Source organism: Denticeps clupeoides, chromosome 7, assembly GCF_900700375.1.
Source record: "Denticeps clupeoides chromosome 7, fDenClu1.1, whole genome shotgun sequence".
Lineage (NCBI taxonomy): Eukaryota > Metazoa > Chordata > Actinopteri > Clupeiformes > Denticipitidae > Denticeps > Denticeps clupeoides.
Window position 1 is genome coordinate 2,070,255 of NC_041713.1, and position 27,658 is coordinate 2,097,912.

The window sequence follows — 27,658 nt, forward strand, 5'->3', positions numbered from 1 at the left end:
GAGCATCGCAGGCAGAGGAGGGGCAACGCAATCATCATAAAATGGTTGTGGTCACAGATAGTCGAGTGTGTATGAATACAGCTGTTGTATTTCTACCATTTTCTGTTTCACATTGCTGATTTAACTGGGGATGGTTAATTAACAATTAATACATGCATAATACATAAGTCCTGTGTGTGTGTGTGTGTGTGTGTTTTGAACAGAAGAGACAGCATTTGAAGCTGGGATTCGAGTGCAGATCCACAGTCAAGCTGAACCTCCGTTTGTTCACGAACTGGGCTTTGGTGTGGCGCCGGGATTCCAGACTTTTGTTGCTACACAGGAGCAACGGGTGAGTTTTACTGTATCATCTCACCCAAACCCACACATACTTACCCATACCCATATCAGCTCACCCATACCCACTCATACTTACCCATACTCATATCAACTCACCCAAGCCCACTCATACTTACCCATACTTACCCATACTCATATCAACTCACCCAAACCCACTCATACTTACCCATACTTACCCATACTCATATCAACTCACCTAGACCCATGCATACTTACCCATACCCATATCAACTCACCCAAACCCACTCATACTTACCCATACTTACCCATACTCATACCAACTAACCCATACCCACTCAAACTCACTCATTCCCACTCATACTTACCCATACCCATATCAACTCACCCAAACCCACTCATACTTACCCATACCTTACCCATACTCATACCAACTAACCCATACCCACTCAAACTCACTCATTCCCACTCATACTTACCCATACCCATATCAACTCACCCAAAGCCCACTCATACTTACCCATACTTACCCATACTCATATCAACTCACCCAAACCCACTCATACTTACCCATACTTACCCATACTCATACCAACTAACCCATACCCACTCAAACTCACTCATTACCCATACTTACCCATACCCATATCAACTCACCCAAGCCCACTCATACTTACCCATACTTACCCATACTCATATCAACTCACCCAAACCCACTCATACTTACCCATACCCATATCAACTCACTCATACTTACCCATACCCATATCAACTCACCCATACTGGGTGGTAGTAGCCTAGTGGGTAACACACTTGCCTATGAACCAGAAGACCCTGGGTTCGAATCCCACTTACTACCATTGTGTCCCTGAGCAAGACACTTCACCCTAAATTGCTCCAGGGAGACTGTCCCTGTAACTACTGATTGTAAGTCGCTCTGGATAAGGGCGTCTGATAAATGCTGTAAATGTAAATGTACTCACCCATAACCATATCACCTCACCCAAACCCACTCATACTTACCCATACCCACTCAAACTTACCCATACCCATATCAGCTCACCCAAACCCACTCATACTTACCCATACCCATATCAGCTCACCCATACCCACAATTCACAAAAATTCACAATGACACTCACTTCACTTTCACCAATGGGGTGGTAGTAGCCTAGTGGGTAACACACTCGTCTATGAACCAGAACACCCAGGTTCAAACCCCACTTACTTCCATTGTGTCCCTGAGTGTCTCCAGGGGGGGACTGTCCCTGTAATTACTGATTGTAAGACGCTCTGGATAAGGGCGTCTGGTAAATGCTGCTAATGTAAATAATTTTACTCACCAGGATAATTTGAGGCATTTATATTAACAGCATTCTTCAGAGTACTGAAATCTCCCCGCCTTTGTCTACTCCTGTTTTACGTGTGTTTGTGTTTCAGACAGACAGACGGAGAGACAGACAGGAGGGGGGTTTTGGTCTAACTGTAGTCTCTGTAGTCCAGTGCAGCTTTAGCCTCTGGGAACAGAATAAGCTCTGAAGCATCACTGCTTATGTGGTGTGTGTGTGTGTGTGTGTGTGTGTGTATGAGACTAACAGTGACTGCTTAAAATTCCTTTCTTTCCTCTCTTTTCTTTACGCAGCAGGGGTTGAATCTATCTGTGTGTTTGCAGCACTCTGAGAGTAGATAGTCTTTGTCTCAGAGATTCCTTTACTCATGGTTGGATGTGAACTTGCAGTTCAGAAAATAAATTTAATTGTTAAACAGGACGAGCCCACATAGCTGATGAGTACCAGACACGGCTGATTGAGTAGAAATGCAGTTTTAGGATGAAGTCTGCTTTTCTTGAGGGAGGTGAGGTGATGAAACCCACTGAGAGAAGCTCCTCCTGGCAAGGAGGATCGTGGGTAACATGGCCCACAGCGGTGTGACAACTCGGCACCCCATTCCTGATTGCCAGGCATCGCGCGCCACTCTCCATTACGCCCATTAAGGTTCGACATTAAGCCTGGGATGAGCTGAATCACCGTCCGCATCCAGCCGTCGGCGTGGCCGGATAAACGAACTTCACTCCGCCGACTTAATCCGTCTCACGGGGTTTAAACCTGGAATCAAAAGCTGAGAGTCGGGAACGAGGTGGAGGGGGGAGCCGGGGGTGTTGCAGCTCGACACGCAGAAAACTGCACCAGAGAGAGAGGTTATCCTGAGGAAGCATTTAAGGCAAAAACGAATGTCGTCAACATAAAAAAAGTTGCCCAAACCAGCTAAACGAACTGGGGCGGCGGTGGTCTGGCGGTTAAGGAAGCAGCCCCCTAATCAGGAGGTTGCCGGTTCCAATCCTGATCTGCCAAGGTGCCACTGAGGTGCCACTGAGCAAAGTATCCGTCCCCACACACTGCTCACTCAGGACGATGGGTTAAATGCAGAGGACAAATTTCACTGTGTGCACCGTGTGCTGTGCTGCTGTGTTTCACATGTGACAATCACTTCACTTTTTTTTTATTTATATTTTTTATCAGAAAAGTAATTTTTCTATAAAATTTCTTATTAATTACCAAAAACACTCTGTCTCAGTATCTTTCCCACACTGGTCCCTGTCATAGATCTAAATATGCAAAATGTGCAATAAAGTAGTGTAATCGCTTGCTCTCTCCATCCCCGCAGCTGACGTACCTGCCCCCTCCGTGGGGGGAGTGTGTTTCCACGGCCCTGACGTCCGGGTTCTTCCCAGTCTACAGCGTGACGGCGTGCCGCATCGACTGCGAGACGCGTTACGTGGTGGAGAACTGCAACTGCAGGATGGTGCACATGCCCGGTGTGTTTCCACATTTACATTTCACAAGTGCTTTAAAATACCCACCATTGGTTCAGTAGGACCCCGTCTGTAGATACCATTTGCATGATGATTATTTTTTTTTAATGGAAAGTGTACTTAAGAGCTCTCGTTTTTCAAAACAGGAAGGATTTTAGCATTCACTTCTTTACTGTACTTTACTTACCAAAGCGACTTACAAGAGGATGACACCAGCAATTCTCATTCGGTTTCTATAGATTTTGAGTTTACAAAACTAAGAGCCCCGATAAGCCCGAACTTGTCAGAAAAAGAACATGTGTGGAGTGTGTTGAACTGTTAAGTGCTAGATGAAAAATATATTTTGTGCAGTGTGTGTGCATGTGCTAGTGTTAGACTTTTTGAACAAGCGGGTTTTCAACTGCTTCTTAGTTATGAGCGAAGTTATACGAATACTTCTAGTTATGAATACTGTGACATGAGCGAACATGCCACACACACTGAATCTTACTGAAGACCAGGAAATTCTCTATTATTTGCCTTTTTTTATTCTTCCGTGTGGGTCTCCGTTGGCCTTGATTTGTTCGGCTGTTGGGCTGACTGTGGGTAAAAGTTTAAATCATTGTCCAGTTCACTCCGGACACGTCTACGCTTCTTTTCCTCGCCTTCATAACTAATTCAGCAGGCGGGAGGCAGACAAGGCGCATCTGTAGAAACTGAACTTTGTCTCTCTTCTCCACAGGGGATGCTCCTTACTGCACCCCCGAGCAGTACAAGGACTGTGCTGAGCCCGCCCTGGGTAGGTAACACACACACACACACATGTAGACACACACTTTCAAAAACAACTGCACACACACACACACACACACGCGCGCGCGCGTGGCAGCACACAGTTTTTCCTTTTATGCCCATTCTGTCTCGTCCCACGTCTAAATGTGAACCGACAGCCTCCGGCTCCCTCATACACACACAAACACACACGCCACCGACACACCACACTCCATTGGGCCTGACGGGCGTCTGTTATGGTGGCCACTGGGACCCGGAGCTTTTGATGTTGGGGCAAGAGAAGAAGAGTGTGTTGAACACACAGCTGGGGGGTGTTTGTGGTGAAAGCCTCACATCAATGTGTGTCCTTAATGGGACTGAACAAAATTAACGGAGGTTTTTGCTGTAATGGCATTATAAAGGACTATACTTTTTAACCATTGCTGCATGTCAGGAAAAATATAGTATAAGTGCTAAAATTATATTAAACAAAAGTCTGTTTTGTGCAAAATTAATGTTTATTTGGTTCATCTCCAAGGATTTATGCCCCCTAACCAGAGATCCAACCACCACAGACAAAAAGCCAAAGCAAATCACTGCCTAGAGGTGGAGCCAATAATTAATCTGACTCCTCCCACACATGAGGTCCGGGAATGACAGAAATGGAAAAAAAAAACTATGTGCGCACACTTAGGAACATAACTGCACGTGCCTCGCGTCCTGTTTACAGAGAGTGAACTATTCTCTCCTCCTCCAGATTTTTTTTGAAGGTGGTATGTGGCAGCAGGATGATGGAGGACTCATGGAAAAATAATTAAAATTAAAAATAAACTTAGACACATTCATTCGAAATGAACAATTTCACACTAGTGGTTTCACAAAATCAAAAGTGAAAAACACCTGAAATGTTGCTTTTCACCATCATCATCATCACATTGCTGTGGCGTTTGTGGCATATGTTCAATATAAATAAGATGAGATAAGATGATCCTTTATTAGGCTCACAAATGGGAAATTTACATAGTCATGGCAGAAAGTGGGCAGCACAAGATAAGAGCAGCATAAAAACATGGCGAGGCAGGTGATCTGGAATGATGACTGGACATGACGATGAAGAAGGACGCATAGGCACAACGTCATGAAACCGGGGTTTAATACTTGATGAACAGGACCAGGGAGACATCCAGGAACAAGTACCATGTAACAATGACCCGACGGTGAACAGACACAAACAGGGCAGCTTTATACGGTCAGACACAGGCGAACACGATCAGGAAACATTACACAGGATGAACATGAAACTCCGGTCCGGATCCCGGACCCGGAGTAACCCCATCCGGACCGGATCATGACAGCTAGTTAGTCTATGTGTGGTCAGCTGTTGTAGAGCCTGACAGCGGTTGGCAGGAAAGACCTTCTGAATCTCTCTGTCCATACATCCTAGGTTTTTGTTGCATAATTAACTGTGCCTGTTAAAGAAAAAAAATAAACGCTCAAAATAAAATTTCTGCATATAATATAGTTAGTGTGATTATGTTAGATTAACATTAATGTGTTTTTTTAGTATGCTTGACCCAGGTGTTATCATATTTTTCTGAAATATTCCGGACATTGTTTCACAGCTTGTTGTTGTGTCGGTGCAGTTTGTTGTGAAGGTCGTCTTCACTGCCATGGGCCCACGCCGAGCCTCATCTTCCAAAATGACTGATTAGCGGAGCGTCTCCACCTTCCTCAGTCGGCGGCTCTTAATGAGAAACACGGTGCTGGAACGTCCCGCTAGCTCCTCCTCACCGCAGCTCTCCTCTGCACATGGGACCGAGCTGCACACACGGCACACCTTCTCAGGCTAATTATTCGGCCGCTGGTTGTAGTCCCTGGTCTGCTGCAGCCTCACCGCATGCTAATTAGAATAAAAGACTAGATCCTTGCACAGGAGTCCCACCCCCCCCCCGATTACACGGCAGACAAAATCGCCACCCTGAGGTGCGGCCAGACGATACGAGGATTTGAATCTGGAGACACGTTTATTGCAAGGGGAGAGAAACCCGGCGTGTTCATGCACGACCATCAATCTCCTCTGAACACTGCAGGAGGAACAGAAATAATGGTGTGGCATGTTTATGAACTGGAAATGGCAACGCTTTAATGAGGTATCAACGTAAAACGTTGCAATGAGATATCAACAGTGGACAAAAGGGAGATGAATATTCGCCATGGAGCTGACACTTGACTGATGGGTTACCAGCCTGAGCCCGACTCCATTTAGACCACACCCATCAGTGATGGGGTGGGGCATATCTGCTGAAGTTATGACTGATACTAAAGAGAGAAAACAGACAGTAAACCTTGAAATGATGTGTTGCATCTGTGTGGTGTCGGTGGTGCGTCTGTGCAGCATCTTTGTTGCATCTTTGTTGTGTCTGTGCCCTCTTTGTTGTGTCTGTGCAGCACTGTGTTGTGTTGCATCCATGCAGCATCTCTTTAGAATCTGCACAACATCTGTGTGGTGTCTCTGTTGCATTTCTGTGGCAGTCTTGTGGTGTCTGTGTGACATCTGTGTTGCTTCTTCAGCATCTGTGGGGTTGTCTGTGTTGCATCTGTGGCATCTGTGTTGTAACTGTGGCGTCTGTGTTATGTCAGTGGTGTCTGTGTTGTGTTGTATCCGTGCAGCGTCTCTTTAGAATCTGCACAACATCTGTGGCATCTGTGTGGCATCTGTGGTATCTCTGTGACATCTGAATTGCTTCCTCTGCATCTGTGTAGTTGTCTGTGTTGCGTCTGTGTTGTGTTTGTAGCATATATGTTGAGTTTGTGTTGTGATCATGCAGTGTCTCTTTAGAATCTGCACAACGTTTTTGGCATCTGTGGGGTCTCTGTGGCATCTCTGTGGCATCTGTATTGCTTCCTCTGCATCTGTGTGGTTGGCTGTGTGGTTGCGTCCGTGACGTCTGTGGAATCTGTGTTGTGTCTGTGGTGTGTATGTTGTGTTTTTGTTGCATGCAGCGTGTCTGTGTAGCACAGTGCAGCTTCTCTGTGTCTGTTTAGCGCCTGTGTTGTGTATAATGTTCTGTATAGCATTTGTATGACATCTCTGCATATCTGTAGGAATAGAATCTTGAGGAAGCCATTTCTCCCGTGGCTTTGAAGTATTTTTAAAAGTTTGGTACAGTAGCATGAAGTATTTTTGGTGAATGGCGTTGATTTGCAGCTTTTACGTTTATGACTGTGCATCGTGAAATTTGACCCATAAATTCTGCCGTGATGTCCAACGCTCCTCCATTCCCGGAGAAGTCGTGAAATTTCCAACAGAAAGATGCGCAGCTTTTGTCTGTTGTGGGGAGCTCAGCGTTCTGGATTATGTGTTGTGGGTGCTGTGAATATTAAGATTATTTTCTCCCCGGAGGCCTGAATAATTCAAAGCGCTGCACGTCATTAAAGTCCAACTGGGTTTTTACGGGATTTACATTCGGAACGCGTATCAGAGCGAACAGGTACGTGTTGAAATCATCAGCTGCGTTTGTCACCCTGTCAGGCATGCAGCCGAAATGAACCAAAACGTGATTCACGTCAAAATAACGTCTTGTGACGGACAGATCCCTGTTGTCACCAGGACTGAAAAGCTGTGTTACGAAAAATGACATTTTACACATTTCGTTTCGCTGTCACTTGCCGCTGAAGAAAAGAACTTCTCGCACACACGCACACACACACACACACACACTCACAGACACAAAACTGCGCTTTATCTCCATTCCTCATCCCTCTCCCTGCAGCCGCTCTGTCGGCGGTGGAGGGCAGCGGCTGCGTCTGCCGGACGCCATGCAACACGACGCGCTACAACAAGGAGCTGTCCATGGTGAAGATCCCCAGCAAGACCTCGGCGCGCTACCTGGAGAAGAGGTTCAACCGGTCCGAGAAGTACATCTCGTGAGTCCAATTCAGGGAGGTCTGAGGTGGACCAGTCAATGCAATGCTGTGAGGAGCAGTGGATCGTTTCAGAAATGAACCTTTCATCTGATGAGTTGTTCTAGTTCACACTGAAGTCTTTTTTTTTTATGTAAGGGTTTAGTGAGCAGTGTCTGTGATCTTACATGCATCAGGTGGGGTTTTAGGACCAGACTTCACCTTCTCAGACACTTTCTTAGCTCCTCAGCGGCATGATTGCACAGACTCGATTAAAGACAGATGGAAAGTCTGGAGAAAGAGTGAACAGAGCGATGATGAAACCGCGTTTGATGATAATGAGACGCGTTCATCAGCCCATGCAGAGTCTCACATGGACACCTTCAGGCAGGTCACGAAGACGCTGAAGTCTGACAGTCATTAGAGTGCATGCTATGCGTCTGAATTATCTTGGATCTTGTCTTGTTTGTCCCCCTCTGTGAACTCTTCCTCCTCTTCCTCCTCTCAACACACTGCGAACATCTGCCGTCTACAGTCAGCGTTTTACCACACGAGTGCATTTCTGTGTTTTAGGCCACGGTCACACTGCAGGACAAATGTGGCCCAAACAGCACAAATCACGTGCCATCAGATTTTTAAAAATCCGGTTTAAGACATTAATCAGATAAAAATTGGTATCGTCCCCATTTTTCTGGGGAAATTATCATCAGGGTGACTTTTGATTGACGATTCTGACGGACTGGTGGAAATCTGATGAATACGGATATTGGCCACGTTAAAAACTGTGAACAGGCTAACAAATTAAATCGCATCACAGCATTAACGCCTGCAGTCTGATCGTGATGTTTAGAGATGTATATTTCTGCAACTTGGTAAAAATGACTATGGGTGTTCTAAAAATGATTCAGTAAATGTCAGTATGAATATTTTTTAGCAATTCATAAAAAGTGTTTTAATGTGTGTGTTTTTATGTTGTGCTGGCAGAGACAATATCCTGGTGTTGGACGTGTTTTTTGAGGCCCTGAACTATGAGACTATTGAACAGAAAAAGGCGTATGAGGTGGCTGGATTATTGGGTAGGTGTGTGTGTGTGTGTGTGTGTGTGTGTGTGTGAGTAAAGAATATTTAAGTTGCATGTTGTACATCTCATATGAGGTTACTTGTGTTCGGCAGCAGGTGCATTCGAGGGCTTTTACCTTTTTTCTAAATATGGAAATCAACATTTATATAAAGTTTTTACTTTATCCATTCGTTCACATTCAGTATTATAAATCGGTGGACCGGTGCTGCTCACACATTTTCATCAAGGGGACCTCGGTGGCGCCTTGTTGGTACGGGATTTCGTACGAGCCTGCTTCCTTACTGCTTCTTTCCACAGGGGACATTGGCGGTCAGATGGGTCTTTTCATCGGTGCAAGTATCCTCACCATCCTGGAGATGTTTGACTACGCCTATGAGGTCAGTCCTCACAGAAACACACTCCGAGCATCAGGACGGTGAAATTAGCTCAGATCAGCCATGTCCCCCTGTCTGTGTCTGTGTTGTGGACAGATGGTGAAGGAGCGACTGCTGGATTACCTCCATCGAGACGAGGAGGACGAGAGTCGCGGGGAGGACGTGGTGAGGCCGCGGGCCGCTGTAGGCGACTCACTCTTCCGTGTGTTTTGCGGGTTTGTGTGTACGGGTGAGTGTGTAACCGCGTGTGTTTGCTCCACCCAGAGCACATGTGACCCTGCGGTGAACCACTCCGAGTCCATCAGCCACACGGTCTCCGTCCCCCTGCAGACCACGCTGGGGACGCTGGAGGAGATCGCCTGCTGAGTGACAGTCCCTCCACGCCGGTGGCCCTGAAACCCCGCCCCTGCTCCGCCCCCCTCGTGCACAGGAAGAGATGCATTGAGAGGGAGGGGTCACCCATCATGAGGAACATGACACACCTGTACAGAAACCCACAAGCTCCGCGGAGCGGCGGCCGGTGGAACCGGACCGGTGATGGTCGCGGTCGCCGCCCCTTCATTTGCATGTTTCTCCTTCGACTGACTGTGGTGGGGCCAGCTCAGCGCTCGTTCCAACGTTTTATCACGTTTCTCTCTCATGTCCCCGCTGGGATGTGCGTGACGCTTGCGGGGACCGACTCTCAGAGGACACGATGGAGTATGGGAGGTCCAATAATGGCTCTGTTTATCTGTGAGCGTGTGTGGTGGTGGTATTTATTACTGTTGACTGCTCTGTGGGTTTAATTTGAAGGCGACTCTTTCGCTGTGTGTGTGTGTTTGTGTGTGTGTGTGTGTGTGTGTGAGAGAGAGATAATAAAGTCCGCTGTTTGATTGACAGGGAGGTAAATGTCAGTAGCACCTGCTCATGTGTCCTAGTGGGGAAAAAAAAACATTCTCTGCTTGTTTGGTACAGTTACACGTGGCCAACGGCGAGATCGAATCACATCGCATATTTATTATAACCACACTCACCCCACCCTACTGCCGGTGCCCATCGGTTATTCTAACCCCACGGTATGCTCTGGCTGAGCATTATGGGCATTCAATTGAAAACTTTAATTAATCAGGACAGTTTAGATTGACCGCCAGCGACGTTCGTTCGGCACCAGGCCTCTCGCCGCATCGCTTCCTGGTGTGGATGGTTGTTAATAGATTCCAATGTGATCCCAGGCGGCCATTTCACTTCAGTACTGACCCGACCCGACTTTCCACGCACAGTCGCAGCGACTCACGTTGGCAGTGATTCCGGCATCCATACATGCAGAGGATCTGTGGCTGCCCAGTTGGACTGGAGACCCCATTTGGAGTGGGGTTGGGGTTGTTTTTTTAACGCACCAAGAGAGTGAGAATGTGTTGCAATGAACACACACCTATCCTGTCACTGGGTGATAATGGTTGAATGATCCTGTCTGCATCGAAATGTTCCGAAAAAAGGAGTTCTGTACACATGGCGTGATGATGAGAGGATGATGATGATGATGAGTAGAGAAAAATCTTGAATTTAATGGACAAAAGTTCTGTGCTCAGATCAGAATTCAGTCCAGTGCCGACTGTTAATGTTCCAGTGAAGGACGCTGTTGCTCTGATGCCTCACACTGAGGACTTCTGGGAGAGTGAGGACTTCTGAGGACTTCTCGTCTGTACAGAAAACACTTTCAGTCACTTTCCGTTTCTGGTGATCACACACGCTCACACTCTCAGCATGGTTATGTTCTCATCTCAGTACCGATCTTATCTTTAGTTCTGGATGTTGAATCACGTTTCTGATTGGTGAGGCGGCACCCGGAGGTTCATTGGTCTCATTATGGAAAACTTTGGAAAATTCTGCTCTGGATTTTATTCAGCAACCCACAGAACTGAGTTCCATGTCCAGGACAGAGAAAGGATGAAGGTTATTTTTGTGCTTTATTAACCTCCATTGTCTGTCTCTGTATTGCTCGGATTTCTCGCATGCAGAAGGACACGTGTGTGTGTGTGTGTGTGTGTGTGTGTGTGTGTGTGTGTGTGTGTGTGTGTGTGTGTGTGTGTGTGAATTTACTCTTATTCTGTCCCGGACTGTTTATTTTTCCATTCTGTAAAACTCTGTATTTTAATGTGATTAAATGAACCAGTCTTTTCATGAATTGTTCTATCTGAGTTGATCTGTTCTGCCATCTGTGAGTCTGAACACAAAACTGAGAAAATGATGGAGGAAGCAGCTTGACGGGTGAATTGCAGTGAAATAGAAGAGTATTGACATCTTAAAGAGGAAAGTCTGTCGTTTGCTAAATCTAGAAGAGGAATAGGCTCATATTCTGACAAGCTGAACTTCACTATCTTGACTGATAGTGTGTGGGGTGTAGGAACAGTGTGTGGAATCATGTGTAACAATAGTATGCCTGGTGAGCTGTTGTAAGAACAGCTTGAGAACAGTGTGTGAGCTGAGCTGAGAAAAGTACGTGAGAAAAGTATGTGAGAACAGCGTTATAACAGCATTAGAACAGCACGAGAACAGCGTTTGCGGTACATGGTGACAGTGTGTGTATGTGTGTGTGTGTGTGTGTAGTAAGGTGTTGCTGTGCAGGGTCATGAGAACCAGTTGAGTTGAGAGAAGTGCGTAAGTACGTAAGAACAGCATAATAACGGTATTAGAACAGCGCGAGAACAGCGTTTGCGGTACATGGTGACAGTGTGTGTATGTGTGTGTATATGTGTGTGTGTGTGTGTGTAGTAAGGTGCTGCTGTGCAGGGTCATGAGAACCAGTTGAGTTGAGAGAAGTGCGTAAGTGCATAAGAACAGCATAATAACGGTATTAGAACAGCGCATGAACAGCATTTGCGGTACATGGTGACAGTGTGTGTATGTGTGTTAGTGTGTGTGTGTGTGTGTGTGTGTGTGTGTAGTAAGGTGTTGCTGTGCAGGGTCATGAGAACCAGTTGAGTTGAGAGAAGTGTGTAAGTACATAAGAACAGCATAATAACGGTATTAGAACAGCGCGAGAACAGCGTTAGCGGTACATGGTGACAGTGTGTGTATGTGTGTGTGTGTGTGTGTGTGTGTGTGTGTGTGTGTGTAGTAAGGTGTTGCTGTGCAGGGTCATGAGAACCAGTTGAGTTGAGAGAAGTGTGTAAGTACATAAGAACAGCATAATAACGGTATTAGAACAGCGCGAGAACAGCGTTAGCGGTACATGGTGACAGTGTGTGTATGTGTGTGTGTGTGTGTGTGTGTGTGTGTGTGTGTGTGTGTGTGTAGTAAGGTGTTGCTGTGCAGGGTCATGAGAACCAGTTGAGTTGAGAGAAGTGTGTAAGTACATAAGAACAGCATAATAACGGTATTAGAACAGCGCGAGAACAGCGTTAGCGGTACATGGTGACAGTGTGTGTATGTGTGTGTGTGTGTGTGTGTGTGTGTGTGTGTAGTAAGGTGTTGCTGTGCAGGGTCATGAGAACCAGTTGAGTTGAGAGAAGTGTGTAAGTACATAAGAACAGCATAATAACGGTATTAGAACAGCGCGAGAACAGCGTTAGCGGTACATGGTGACAGTGTGTGTATGTGTGTGTGTGTGTGTGTGTGTGTGTAGTAAGGTGTTGCTGTGCAGGGTCATGAGAACCAGTTGAGTTGAGAGAAGTGTGTAAGTACGTAAGAACAGCATAATAACGGTATTAGAACAGCGCGAGAACAGCGTTTGCGGTACATGGTGACAGTGTGTTACTAATTTAGGGCAGCAGGCCTGGGTTTGGGGGGCAGGACTAGTCGTCACGGCGACTCAGAGGACCCTGGCTGCTGATTGGACAGTCGCTCTGCGGGGACCTCGGGCCGGAACGCCGCGCCGGATGACTAATTGAATCGCCTCCCTGTTTTTTAATGGCAGCGGGCGTAATGAGGCCACAGGCGGCAAATGGCATTTTGGGCCGAGTGGACGGGCTAACGAGCAGACTCGCTAATGACGGATGTCACATCCCACACACACAGGAACAGGAAGTTGGAACTGGGAACGTCCCCGGGATGGAACATTGTCTCCAAGGTTACGGTGGAACTGCAGACGAACCACCTGTCATGTGCTTAAATCGTTTTCGGCGGTTCATTTTACATTTACAGCATTTACCAGGAGCCCTTATCCAGAGCGTCTTACAGTCAGTATTTACAGGGACAGTCCCCCCCTGGAGACACTCAGGGTTAAGTGTCCTGGTAAGCGGGATTTGAACCTGGGTCTTCTGGTTCATTGGCGAGTGTGTTACCCGCTAGGCTACTTCCACCCTATTTTCAGCTGGTTGGAGTCTCAGAAGAGACACAAACGGGAGGAACGAGGTCCTAATGTCACCGGAGTGGAGGACCGACTCAGTCCTGCCAAACATGGCGGCTGAAAAAAGGCAATTTCCCATCTTCCACCACACTGGCTCTGAAAGGAAGAAGTTTCCTCGGGGAAGCGGGGGTTCAGCGTCTGAATGGCTGTGGGACGTGTCGAGGTGCGAGTGTGGCGACGGAGATACGGCTGGAGGGCGTTTGAAACCAAACTTCCGTCGGCGGACGGCATTTATCGTCTAAACAGCAGAGGCGCGTTTATCGCGGGTCGGGGGACGATTTTCCACGTCAGCGTATCTCCATCTACAGGAAGCGGCAGGTATCCGGCCTCCGCCCACACTCCCACTGGGACTTATGGAAATCCAACCTGTCATTTATGAACCTGGCCGTGTGTGTGTGTGTGTGTGCGTGTGTGTGTGTGTGTGTGGGGGGGGGTTCTAAATTCTAAATCTCTAAGCCGCAGAACCGTGTGACGCATGAGATCAGCAGAACTGCCGCTACTGCCATGCAGTCGTAAATTATTCACTTCACCCCTGACTTCAGGACAGATAAAATGGCGAAAAAGTCCTCTTCTGCCCCCTGGTGTTCGGTCTCTTGTTATTATTGTAATTTATGACCCGTTTTTTTTTTTTAAACATGAAATGTAAAATATCAGCGTTTCATCTGTACCATTCAGAGCGATGCTCAGCGGGGGAAAAAAAAATCATTATCTCGCAAATGAGAAGAGCGACTGAATGGAATGTTATTAATGGCGCCCTTTCCCGCACAATCACAAAGACACAATGGCTGAAAATGATGGCGCCCGCCGAGACCTTTTCTTTCTACAGACCCACATGCAGACGCACATAGAAGCTAATGAGGCGAGGGACGAAGGCCACGGTCGGGCCTGCCACACCCCGACCTTTTCTTCTCGGGGCAGAAAAGGCGCCGATGGGTTCGACCTGAAGCGCGCAGGCGAGAGACAGTCCAGGCCAAACGCGTGTTCAAATCCCCCCCCGTCCACCATCACGTTCCGATGGTATCACGCCCGGACCTGCAATGAATACGGCACCGTCCGGGCGTCTTTACTACAGTATGGCACATTTTAATGTCAAACCAGGGACTTGCACAACAAACGTTGGACATTTTCCTTCACTCGCCCTTTTATCGGAATTACAGTGAACGGGAAAAGAGGAGAAGAGGACGCTCTGCATCAGTCCTACAGGACGAGTGCTGCGATGAGTCGGATTAAATATTCATTCCTAATGAGGGCAGAATTCCCAAATGAAGAGGATATCCACGTTCCCATAGATATTACTGACGTGCACAGTGAAAACAGGGCTTTATAAAAGGACACATTCCGTCATTCTGTATCATGTAGTACACTGCTGTGTGTGTGTGTGTGTGTGTGTGTGTGTGGGTGTGTGCACATGCATGAACATTTCTAATGGAAGATTCTGGAACGATGTGGCTACAGTCCGGTGTCCAACACCATCGCAATCTCACACAGGGAACAGGACTGGTTCGCGGGACATCTTCTTGTGTCTCATGTTTAAGTCGTGAGGAATGTGAATGTGGATCTCTACCATGAACTACGCCCATGCACACCTTCATCAAACCTGCTACAGGTCAAGCAGGAGGAACCAGAAGCTCCCAGGAGTCACAAGTGAGCATCAGGTGGACGAAGTGAAGGAACCATTTAGAACAATAAATTAGACTTAAAAAAAGACATAACCAAGATGTTAGGATCATTCAGGGTTCCATCTTGTGTGTGTGTGTGATTAGTCCATCTCTATCCTCGTCCTGGTCAGGAAACGTCACCGTGCTGACGGTGGGCCAGGAGAGCAAGACGCGGGATTCCTCCTCGTGTGGGGGGAGGGACTACCAGCGTCTCCCCACCCAGGAAGCAGTTATGGTAAGGGGGCGGGGCTTCAGCTCTTCACCCAGCTGATTGGCACCCAGAAGGTCTCGCGCTCCAGCCGCTCCAGGACGGCGCGGAGCTCGACGCAGGCGCTGGCCGTGTCCTCCTTGATCAGGACACGGTCCACCAGGTGACCGTACTGCAGGTCGATCAGCTGCGCCGACTGACGCATCTCCTGCAGGTCTTCATCCTTAGACACAGAGGAGGAGGATGGTGAGAATGAGGAGAGCGGAGGGCAGAGGCACCTCGGCACGCCGGCCAGGCCTCACCGTGAAGCGCCCGTGGTCGCCGCCTCCTGGTGATGTGGCTGCACTGCGCCGCCGCCGACTCTCCGGGATCCGCGGTTTCACAAAGACGACGAAGGGCTTGAACTCTGCCGTTCGCAGCGTCTTCAGGGCCTGGCCAGCGAGAAGCAAAATGTTCACGTCCACCCAGACAACAGCTGAAGAAGTCCAGCGGATGCTGGCCGAGGAGTGGTGAGGCATTGTGAAACACTGCAGCACAGCACACGGTGACACGTGTCCTCTGTATTTAACCATCACCCTTGGTGAGCAGTGGGCACCATGACACCATGACCCGGGGGGGGCAGCGTATGGGGACGGGACCTTCATCATGGGGACCTCAGTGGGATTTGAACCTGCAACCTTCTGATTATGAGTCCACTTCCTTACCCGACACCACTGGTCCAGGAATAGACCATATCTTCAAAATCGCTAACTATAATATTTGGTTGACCACCATAATGACCTTGGTGAACAGCATTTACCAGACGCCCTTATCCAGAGCGACTTACAATCAGTAGTTACAGGGACAGTCCTCCCCTGGAGACACTCAGTGTCTTGATCAGGGACACGATGGTACTAAATTGGATTTGAACCTGGGTCTTCTGGTTCATAGGCGAGTGTGTTACCCACTAGGCTACTACCACCCGCACATGGTCCTAGAAGACCTGATCTAAACAGGCCAGTAGACAGAAAGTCCTCAGCACCAGACTGGTTAGGAGAGCGAGACACTCCAGAGAGAACAAAGCTCAGAGGATGTCTTCAGAGGATTTATCTTCTTTACCCATCAACTTGCTGGGAGTCTTCAGCAGTCAGGTGCTGAGACCCCCTGCCTGAGGTGCTGCTGTTCTCATTTGAAGCTGAGGTGCTTGTGATCTGGAGAAAATCCGTCAGGGCATTTCAGTGTCTCCCACAGAATCAGTCATTTCCGATCCACCCTGAGCTCTCTCTCTGTGTGTGTGTGTGTGTGTGTTGCCTTTATTTCCACACTTGGCATGATGTGGGGAGGGTGTGTAGTGTTGATTTTGTCAATGAAATATCTTTGTTAAGGGAGCGGCCCCGTCATCAGAAGGTTCAAATCCCGACCCGCCAAGGTGCCACTGAGGTGCACCGTCCCCACACGCTGCTCCCCGGGCGCCTGTCATGGTGCCCACTGCTCACCAAGGGTGATGGTTAAATACAGAAGACACGTTTCACCGTGTTACCGTGTGCTGTGCTGCAGTGTCACACAATGACAATTCAGTTTCACTTTCATAACTATAATGAAATATATCATGTAATATTGTTGACGAATAAAAATTCGTCATGGTTTACAAAACAAAAACTAGACTAAAATGTCTCTTGATTTCACTGAAACGGGATGAGCCGGTATTTCCTCTCGTTTAATCGCGTTATTATTTTCACATTCGCAGCAATAATTCGATTTCAGGATACTTCTGATGGGTGAGCAGATGACTGGGAGAAAAGTGGAAAAGAAAACAGAATTTGTGTCGAAAAACACTGAACAGATGAGAGCATCATCTTATTAATAATCTTATAAATAATGTATTAATAAGATGACCTTGTTTTGATTATGAAATGGGTTTGAAAATGTTGTTTTTGTCTGTTCTTGTCAGTACTTATACTGTATTGACTGGGTTAAATGGAATTGCATTACTAAAGGACTAAAATCAGACTAAAGTATTAATGGAGAACTCTGACAAAAAACCTGACTAGACTAAAATGAGCCTGGACGTAATAAAAGCTAAAATGAGTGCTTGACGTGATGACTGGACTGAAATTTAAATGAGGACAGGCTGCTGGTGTGACGGGAGGGGAGGGGAGGCCTGAGTTCCCACCTCGGGCTGCATGTCCACCAGACAGATTTTATTCCTGGCTTGAATGGACCGGATGGCCTCTATACTGGTGCCGTACTGGTTTTCTTTATACTCGCCGTGCTCGATGAACCTGGGGACACACACGGCACAGTTCTCAACACACACACATCGCTAGCAGTGCTGATCTGACATGCTGTGACAGATGTGTGTGTGACCCTGAAACCTCACTTGTTGTTCTGTGCATCCGTGTCGAACGCCTGTTTGGTGACGAAGTGGTACTCCACTCCTTCCTTCTCGTGGCTCTTTCTCGGCCGGGTCGTGTCTGGACAGCCAGAGGAAGAGGCCAGAGGTCAGATGGGCGGAGTCAGAGAGTGAGAGAGGTGGCAGAATGTAACTCACGAGGGACGGCCACAGCGTAGCGATAAGGATTCTCAGCGATGACCTTCTGCTTCAGCTCATTAATACGAGCGCCCAGAGAGCCTAAATAAATACAGTATTCAAACTGTGAGCTTTGCCGTACTCCACACGTCCCCCGCTTTCATCAATTTAATCAAGCGAAAATGAATCGTCATGACAACGCAGAATTGCTGCACACATGTAGTTTTGTCACTGACCACTAGGGGGGCAGAGAACTTGCCTATGAGCACCACCAGACGTGGCCTTTCGCTGGGTCGCTGCTGATAGCGACTCACTTCCTCGTAGGTGAGGAATTCTGGGTCGCCGGAGTCCGGCGCCTCCCCCGACGAACCCTGCCGGTCCTTCCGGCTCAGACGGAAGCTCCGGCGTAGGCCAGCTGTGGTTGGGAAAAGCGGGCAGAGGTCAAGGTTCATCTACTCTTAACACACTGCTGACAATAAAGTGAGCCGCAAAAGAGGAAAACCAGCTTCGGCGTTACTGCCGTCATTTCGTTTCGTCCAAATCAGACATTTAAATCAGCCGCACTGATAAATGTATAAAGTACAGTTGGGATTTTAGTGCACCTCGTAACCTCAGCAAATGATAAAAGCTCTTTAATCCTAAATATGTCACCCAGATTACTTCACAGGTGAGGTGGGTGTTGGTGGCCTGGGTGTCAACCAGGTACTTTTATTTTATTGTTGTAGAATGAGGTCTACTGATTTAGCACCAAAATACTATGAATAACATATTAATTAATATCAATTTTCATTTATGTCTCTTCGGACCATAATTTAACTACACAACACGTTCCAAAATAATCTGGTACGAACAAGAAGGTACAAACACAGCATCCATGTCCTCCCTTTCTCCTCCGTTTCCCTCCATGACCACGCCCGCTACCAACCCCAATTATCAACTAGCGAATGCGACATTAGTGAACGGGTTCTCACAGTTTGATTAAGGGAAATGAAAAAGGAGTGTTGACCTTTGGCCTTTTGTAAATGAGATGTGTGTGCTTTGCGTTGCCGGATGACCGTGGCGGTGACTGTCCCTGGGTACAGGGACGGCGGCGCGGCGTTACACTTGGGAGAGACTATAACGCGCGTTAGACCATCGCCGGGGTCAGATCTCCGACCTCGGAACAGTGGCAGAGGGCGCGAGGCGCGGCAGGCAGGGGACTGAAGCAGCAGGTGAGGGGGTCGGAGGTCAGGAGGTCACGGAAGCCAAGCCTGGCAGCAGCTGGAGGATCTTTGGGTCAGGAGAGGCCACCACATGATCTGGGTTCAGAGCGGTGGGGTGTAGGAGGGGCTTATCTACTGTACGTCAGCTGAATAAATATTTTTATCATGACCAGGGCTGGTTGATGAAAATAATCATAATTAAACCTGACAGCTGCGTTAGACCTCATTACAGATTCTAATTCTTGTGGAGCGTGATGCAGATGAATTTAGGTGATTCCATATTTGAAGATGTCTCAGCTCAAATCATTAGAAAATGTTTTATTTATTTCCCTCTCAGATCATTATCCCGCGCATGAGTCGGGCGTGACTGGTAATGAAGGTTCATTCTCTCTTTTTCTGGGTCAAGTGCTGCGCAAACCCCCGTCTCTATAGCAACCCTTCGTCGCGGGCGGCCATGTTTGTGCCCCGACCCCGGGCCATGTGACAGCGGCGTGGCAGCAGAGGAAGAGGAGAAACATGCAGGGCCTCACCTATGTACTGTCCATTGAAATATCCCTCACAGTCACAGTCCTCTGTAGGGAACAAGCAGGGAGAAGAAGAGAGGGATGAGCTGAGGGGCGGGGCAGGTGGGTGCAGGGCTGCGGGCACAGGTAGCATCGGCATGATGAATGATGGCGCTCTGGTGTTCACGTGTCACATGTCGCAAAGGATGGACCAGAAAAAAAAATTGGAATGTAACCACGCCCACAATCTGACCAACCAATCAAAGTGGAGGAAACAAAAAGAAAGGAAGACCTTTACAGTGATGATCTCGCTTTAGAATTTGGTGAATTGGCTGAGTATCAAGACGATTTGCTGGTTCAAAATCAGATTTAAAGCGCTGTGAGGTAATTTTTCTTTAAAGAAAAAGGTTATTAATGTACAAAAAAATGTTCTAAACATGGACAATCACTGTAGAGGTTCTGAAAACAGCGCCATCATGTGGACACAGGGATACAAACTGGAAGCAAACTTCTCTTTTTTTGATGGACTGTAACCTCCTTACGTACATAGAGAGAGATGGATGAATGGGACAGGGGGAGGTGATGGAGTAGGAGGAGGAGGAGGAAGAGGAGGAGGAGGTGTTAGAGGCAGAAGGAACTGCTGCAGGAACCATCTGCTGCTTCTGAGAGGAGATTTATAAGCCGCAACCCCACCTCCCTCCCTCCCGTGTGTGTGTGTGTGTGTGCGTGTGTGTGTGTGTGTGTGTGTGTGTGTGCGTGTGCGTGTGTGTACCTTTATCACATCCCTGGTCATCTGGTTGACGCAGCGTGGAAAAGGACAGATGAATGTTTGACAAACAGGAACAGACGTCTCTTTCCCACGGTGACAACTTCATTAATATTCATGTTAGCGTTTTTATTTTTCCATATTCATTTCTGCTGATATAAAATTTGATATGAAAACTCTTTCTTTTCAATCAGGACGTGTTTTTTTTTTTAACTCTCCAGACGAATGAAAAGCTGCTTTACGTTAAAGTGCAACGTCTACAGTTCATTAATCTTCTTCAGATTACACACACATACACACACATACACACACATTCCCTCTCACACTCACTCCCTCAGTAGCACTCACACATACTCATACACACATGCTTCATCAGCCTCTGGTCTGGTTTGTGGTCAGATCAGATTTAGGCTGAAGCAGCTATAGGCTCCGCCTATGCTTGGCCCCGCCCTCTGTAGCTGCAGTGATGATTGCTTCCATAAACCCATGTGACCACCTGCTGCCTGACCTCCTGAAACCTGATCAGGTCACGGCAAGGAAGAACCAAGGAGGAATCTGGACACTTACAGACGGGCTTTTGGGGAGATTTGGGGTCCTGGAGGGTTCCCGCTTTCATCCGGTATGCCAGACGTCTGCAGAAAACCCACAAACACGTAACATGGCAAATATACACATTTTCTTTAAACGTATGCTGTTCCACCCCAACCCAGACTAGAACCCAGGTTGGTGACGGTGTGAGGGGGGCGGAGCCTCACCGCTCCTGGAAGTGTTTGGATGGGATGAGTCCAGCGCGAAGGTTGCCATCGGCGACGCGTTTGGCCTGCCACCATGTCGGGTCGTCCTGGCTGACCACCTGCAGCACGTCGCCCCGCTGGAAGGGGAGACCCGCCTCTTGACAGGGCGTGGCCTTGTCCTCACCCGGGTTATAGTCGAACAGCGCCCTCATGTAGACCTGGAGGCCACGCCCACACTGATAAGCAGGCCTCTTACTGCCCCGCCCAACAAGCACGATAAACCAGCCACTCACCCTACTCTCCTTGATCCGGTCCTCCTCTTTAATGGCGGGAATGATCTTCAGCGTGATGGAGCCCTGAGACTGAGACTGGAGAGGGACACAGAAACAGCCAATCAGATGGCAGAGCGGGACTTGAGCGCAAAGTGAGGGGCTGTGCGCCTCATACCAGGAGCTGGCTGATCTCGTCGGGGCGCTTGTGAGCGACGGCGACGCCGTTCACCTCCCGCAGTTCATCCCCCACGTGAACCAGACCTACGAGAGACCAGGACGTCTCAGAACGTCGGGACTCAGACACACCCGTAATGCGCAGGGGAGACTCACCACTTCTGTCTGCAGCCCCTCCCCTCATTATTCGAGCCACGATGACCGCACCGGTGGCCTCGTCCCGACGAATCGTGGCACCCTGAGACGTCAGGACAGATAGTGACCACACACTCTGGCAGATCGGATCCATACTGGGTTTAAAATGCCGTTTCTCACCAGTGGCTCCTTGTTTTTGACCAGACGCACGATTTTCACCGACTCCTCCTCCAGCTCATCATCAAAGTCATCAGGCAGCGGCGGCAGGACGGGGTCAAAGTTCTTCTGTGCCACCGTGTCGTGCACCGACAGCACAGCCTGATGGGTAAGAATCCAACATTGTTGGACGTAGCTGAAGTGTGTGTGTGTGTGTGTGTGTGTTGAGGTCCTACTATTTCTGATGGTTAACAGTGTGATTGTACATTAGCATATTTGGTTTATTACGCATGATTTATTATTCAGTAAGGCATTATGAGAATTATGTACTAGACACAGTTATTTACATTTATTTACAGCATTTATCAGACGCCCTTATCCAGAGCGACTTACAGGGACAGCCCCCCCCGGAGCAACTTAGGGTTAAGTGTCTTGCTCAGGGACACAATGGTAGTAAGTGGGATTCGAACCTGGGTCTTCTGGTTCATAGGCGAGTGTGTTACCCACTAGGCTACAACCACCCTGTCACCCATTACCCAGCACGAAACCAGAAGACCACAAAGTCCCTGGGGCAAGTGGGCTGAAACCCCACTTGCCCCAGCCGGACTGTCCCTGTTACAGCTGATTACAAGCAGCTCTGGGTTGCCAGATTGGGCTTTTTAAAGATACATTTCTCAACAGCGAGTAGTCGCGGTAGTTAAATATTCGTCAGGGAGTCCATTCTGTTGTCAGGCTGTTCTTACATTGGACCCTGTTGCCATACGTGAATGTGTGAACTGAAATAACGTGTGATACCCTCATGTGGGGCGAGGTCAGCAGCTGTAGAAGCTCTTTCTCCTCTACGCTCATTGGTCCAATCTGCAGTTCCTCTGCTACCTGTTGACCAATCAAAATTCTGAGAATCACAATCTGCACCCGCAATACCTTTCTAATACGTTTCTCTGGACTGGACAACTCCCCGCAGTGCTAGCATCACCCATGTTAGCGACCGGGGGACCGATCCACAGGTGTGTAGGATGCCCATGACTTCTAATCACCCAGCCGGACACAATTTCCAGGACATGTCCTGGGAAAAGTGCATGTTGTGCAGGTCACTGTGCTGTTTGTGTGTCTAGAGCCCTTGGTGAGCAGTGGACACCAAGACAGGCGCCCGGGGAGCAGTGTGTGGGGACGGGACCTTCACCAAGGGGACCTCAGTGGCACCTTGGTGGATCGGGATTAGAACCGGCAACCTTCTGATTACGGGACCGCTCCCTTAACCACTAGACCACCTCTGCCCCACGCCATGCATGATGGGACATAAAATTTACATTCACAGCCAGGTAAATTGCACGTTCGACGTAAACACCGAAGTCTCGACTGCATTAGGATTAAATTAAAAAACGAGACGCAGGGAGAGTCCTCGTTGGGGAATTAATGATGGCGAAGGGCTCTGACCCCGCCACGTCCTGCGAGTGAACTTACGTCCTCGGCCAGAGTGGAGGCGCTGTGGAGGACCGGCGTGGGGCTCTGTCGCTCATACTGCCGCAGCTTCTCGTGGATCTGAAACAGAAGATGTATTCATGGCGGCGTCTTGTTTTATAACTCTCTACCTTGCATTGTACACCAACAATCGGAACCTAATTCCTTGTAAACACGCACAATTTGGATTCTCTCTCTCACACACACACACACACTCTTCTGACCTTCATCAGGTAGGCCAAGCTCTTCTCGCTGAAGACGTCTCTGAGGAACACCATGTCCTCTTTGTGGTTGGCATCAGGCCTGAGTTGTGAGGTCAGCAGAGCCAACGTTTCATGGAGGCCTGAAAGAGAGAGAGGGGGCATGTGTGTTTATTGTGTGTAAGAGTATGAATGTGTCTGTGTGTGTGTGTGTGTGTGTGTGTGTGTGTGTGTGTGTGTGTGTGTGTGTTACCTGCTCCTGCTGATAGGACTGGCATGGCTTCTTTCATTGAGCAACTTGTGGGGAGAAGAGAAAGCCAGTAAGAAGACATCTGATGTTAGAAATTCTTCATTATCAGAGAACACTGACACACACACACACACACACACACACTCAACAGATCTTCCACATCAGCAGTTCACTTCCTATCCCTGCTTAATTGCAGGTCATAATGAAACCAAAGAGCAGAAACACAGGTCGATGTCGCTGCTGATGCTTCAGCCTGCGGTTAATCACACGCACACACACACACACACACACACACACACACACTGACGGGCATTGGAATGATGTTGGCTTCAGTAAGGCCAGTGGGCCATTGAATGCCAGACTGATGGTCTGTGGTTGTCTAGGTAAGTGAATCAGCTCTCCTGTGTGTGTGTGTGTGTGTGTGTGTGTGTTCTCCATTGATGCTCTGTGGTTGTTGGGGTGACTCAGCTCTCCTGTTGTGGAATTAGCATGAAAGCTAGCTTTATGGTGACACACAGGGAAGTTTATGAGAAGCTACGCTCGCCCTAAAAGCTCCTGGTTGCATTAGACACACATGCGTGTTTAACATTTTGTAGGGCAGCGGCATGGGGAGTGTATTCTGCTTTAATGGGTTCTCTGAGTGATCAGTGTCTCTTATTTCCACTTCACTGTGATGCATTCTGAAGTTGTGTTGCCTGCTGGTTTCGACCTTTCGCCGTTTTTGTCTCTTTGTGAGGATATGAGAGACACCTGAACTTCACAAGAAGCCTTGAGGAGCGTGGGTGTGCCTGCATGATGATGATTTGGGGCATTTTCTATTCAACACAACCATGCAAGTCGAAGTATCAAGTTTACAAATGAGCGTTCCTTCAGTTTCGGCTGCTCAGATGGTGCTGACCTGCCAAGACATGAAAAGCTGAAATCTTTCACCACGAACAATGCAGTATTCACGCTGCATCACTTTTTCCACATTTTCTTATGCGACAGCCTTATTCCAAAATGGATTTAATAATGTATCTCATCAGAATTCTACACACAACACCCCATAATGACAATGTGAAGAAAGATGAACTGGGAAATGTACATTATTCACAGCCTTTGTTCAAAACTTTGTGGATGTCGAGCAGTTACAACCTGGAGTCTTTTTCACCCAAGCTTGGCAACACAGGCGTTGTAACACAATTTGGTACCAATTTCAATCACCAATCAGCGATGACTGGGCACTGATATTACACAACCTGTAACAAACGCGCTCCATTGTTGACAGAAATTCAGCACCGACAATGCATCAGTGCAACACCCCACCCCCCTGGCGATTCCAGGCCCCGCCCCTTCCCGATTCCATACGCCTGGTTCCCCTCATTTAAAGGAGATCCTAGACCAGCCTTTCCATCGGTCAGTCACTGATGTGTGTGTGTGTGTGTGTGTGTGTGTGTGTGTGTGTGTGTGTTTGGTGGGCTCATGGGGACGCCCGGCAGACCCGGTGTGGTCCTCGTCTGAGGTATTAAAGGGTTGTCGGTGTGAATTCCTGCCTCATGGCCACAGGGAAGTCCGCACCAACCGGTCCGTACCGAGTTCGGTGGGACTCTGTGGTGTGGTTTGTGGGCGGTTTCGTGTGGAGAGTCCCTGTGTCCCTTTCCCCAAACAGATTGCTATATGTTTGTTTGTCCCGTATGACAATAAACTCCTCTTCCTCGGTTGCAGCAGATACATTAACAATGGAACACAACACCAGTGGCAACACGTTTACATTTACGCCATTTACCAGACGCCATTATCGAGAGTGACTTACAATCAGTAGTTACCCCTGGGCACACTCAGTGGTGGCCTAGCAGTTAAGGAAGCGACCCTGTAATCAGAAGGTCGCCGGTTTGATTCCCGATCCGCCAAGATGCCACTGAGGTGCCACTGAGCAAAGCACCGTCCCCACACACTGCCCCCCGGGCGCCTGTCATGGCTGCCCACGGCTCACTCAGGGTGATGGGTTAAATGCAGAGGAAAAATTTCACTGTGTGCTGTGCTGCTGTGTATCACAAGTGATAATCACTTCACTTTAAAAAGAAGTAGCCCTGTAATAAGAAGGTTGCCGGTTAGAATCCTGATCTGCCAAGGTGCCACTGAGCAAAGCACTGTCCCCACAAGCTGCTCCCCGGGTGCCTGTCATGGTGCCCACTGCTCACCAAGGGTGATGGTTAAATACAGAGGACACGTTTCACTGTGTGCATCGTGTGCTGTGCTGCAGTGACAATCACTTCACTTTTTTCAGGGTTAAGTGTCTTGCTCAGGGACTTATGCATCAGTCAAGTGTTTTACCCACTAGGCCACTACCAGCCCAATAATCCCATAATGCACTGCACTGTCTCCTGGAGCATTAATTCTTCATGTCTCTGTACTTGATGCACCTTTTATAAAGAGGATGGGGAAGCACCTACTGACATCATCAGAGCCCACGCTCACTGTACAGTAGCACACCCTGCAGTGCTTGTGTGTGTGTGTATTAGAGCCGTGTCTCGCTGAGACGATGACATCACACACACTCTCGCTGCAGAGCCGCAGGGGTGAGGTCGTCCGTGATCTTATGAGCCTATTTATTCATAGCAGGGGCAGCGTTTGTGTGTTTAATACAGTCACTCCGACCATGAATCATGTTCACACTGCAGTCACCTTTGCTCTTTCAGAGAACTGCATTGTGGGATGCCTGTTCAAGTGCCCTGAGGTCTGACTTGGGGTCATACTGGAACACCGCAGGGCACAGGAGGCAAACTCCACTCCATCTGACGCTGCTATCCAGGGTGTTAAAGTCTCAGACAGAGACACCTTCAGGTCACGTGACCTCAGCGTGACTCCCTGATCGCGGCTAGTAAAAGAAGGAATCTGACTGGTTTAGAAGTGGCCCTCCGATATTTATGTTGCTGTCCCTCTTAACGCATGCCACTGTGTCCTGGTGTGACAAATTAAACCATTCAAATGGCCCCGCCCACTGGCGCCATGCCTCTTGCAGACGGATTTCAGTCATGATAATGATGGTTATTGATGAAATCTCAATCTGAAAAATGCAGAATCATATGCACAAACACACACTCTCTCTCTCTCTCTCTCTCTCTCTCTCACGCACACACACACACACACGCATCACACGCATCACACGCATCACATGTGCACAGGCTGAGCTAAGCCAGCTGTGATCTTCCTGCACGTTCTACTTCTACCTGTTCTAACAATTCTGCCTGAAAATAAATCAGCACAGAACCTGAACACACAAGTGTGTGTGTGTGTGTGTGTGTGTGTGTAATGGAGACTCGGCAGAATCTACTATACTGTCTCTCTTTCTCTCTGTCACTGTTAAAATGGTAAACAGACAGGTAAAGGCTCCGCCCCCAGACAGCTAGACCCTTCCATCCCTCCATCCTGTACTGCAGAGATCAAAACATGAAATCCTGCATGAACAAAGGCCCACGCCCAGCAGACCGTGCACACACACACGCGCGCGTTCACACACGCGCACAGAGCACTCGGAGGTGTGGTAGAAATGTGAAGGTACCTCTCGCTCGCTCTCTCTCTCTGTCTGTCTGGTCCGTTCTCCTGGCACTCTGATCTTCTCGGCTCCGAATCAGCGTCAGCTTCCTGAGCCTCAGACCTTCTGCTGCTGCTGCTGCTGCTGCTGTCGTTTTCTGCTCCTCCCTCCCTCCACTCGTTCCCCCTCCGTCTGTCTCCCTCCCGCATCTCTCCTCCCCTCCCTGTCCTCCCCTCCCTGTGTGTGTGAGCCTGTATCTGCTCCCAGCATCCCTTCACCAGAACGTCCATCCCTCTTCTCCACCCCTCTTCCTCTCCACTTTCCCTTCATTTGCAGGAGACCCCGCTGCCCTCCCCCATCATGTGTGTAACA

General features: G+C 48.4%; 2 protein-coding genes across 6 annotated transcripts in view; one reads left to right on the forward strand and one right to left on the reverse strand.

The window, feature by feature from the left end:
• The window catches only part of asic2 (acid-sensing (proton-gated) ion channel 2), an 82,392-nt gene extending 71,011 nt beyond the window's left edge, over positions 1-11,381 (forward strand). For 2 of the 4 annotated variants that reach the window (XM_028985529.1, XM_028985527.1), the window contains 8 exons: positions 204-331; positions 2,962-3,112; positions 3,831-3,887; positions 7,633-7,786; positions 8,747-8,838; positions 9,141-9,220; positions 9,314-9,400; positions 9,482-11,381. In XM_028985529.1, coding sequence (XP_028841362.1) covers positions 204-331; positions 2,962-3,112; positions 3,831-3,887; positions 7,633-7,786; positions 8,747-8,838; positions 9,141-9,220; positions 9,314-9,400; positions 9,482-9,583 — 851 coding nt within the window. In that variant the 3' untranslated portion in view covers positions 9,584-11,381. The remainder of the gene's footprint in view (positions 1-203; positions 332-2,961; positions 3,113-3,830; positions 3,888-7,632; positions 7,787-8,746; positions 8,839-9,140; positions 9,221-9,313; positions 9,401-9,481) is intronic. The other 2 variants (XM_028985530.1, XM_028985528.1) reach the window with 1 other exon arrangement.
• Positions 11,382-14,686: 3,305 nt separating this feature from the next.
• On the reverse strand, positions 14,687-27,452 carry mpp3a (MAGUK p55 scaffold protein 3a). Of its 2 annotated transcripts, XM_028987485.1 has the most exons (19): positions 27,314-27,452; positions 23,776-23,819; positions 23,547-23,665; positions 23,326-23,403; positions 22,657-22,737; positions 21,886-22,023; positions 21,727-21,808; positions 21,572-21,657; positions 21,418-21,492; positions 21,146-21,342; positions 20,958-21,022; positions 20,397-20,417; positions 19,652-19,693; positions 18,179-18,334; positions 17,941-18,021; positions 17,770-17,863; positions 17,563-17,671; positions 15,713-15,841; positions 14,687-15,633 (listed from the first exon to the last, which is right to left on the reverse strand). In XM_028987485.1, exons 2-19 carry the CDS (start codon positions 23,810-23,812, stop codon positions 15,454-15,456), a joined length of 1,770 nt encoding a protein of 589 aa, XP_028843318.1. In that variant the 5' UTR covers positions 23,813-23,819; positions 27,314-27,452; the 3' UTR covers positions 14,687-15,453. The 2 variants fall into 2 exon arrangements, with proteins under 2 accessions (XP_028843318.1, XP_028843319.1); XM_028987486.1 differs by lacking the exon at positions 19,652-19,693.
• Positions 27,453-27,658: the final 206 nt, after the last annotated feature.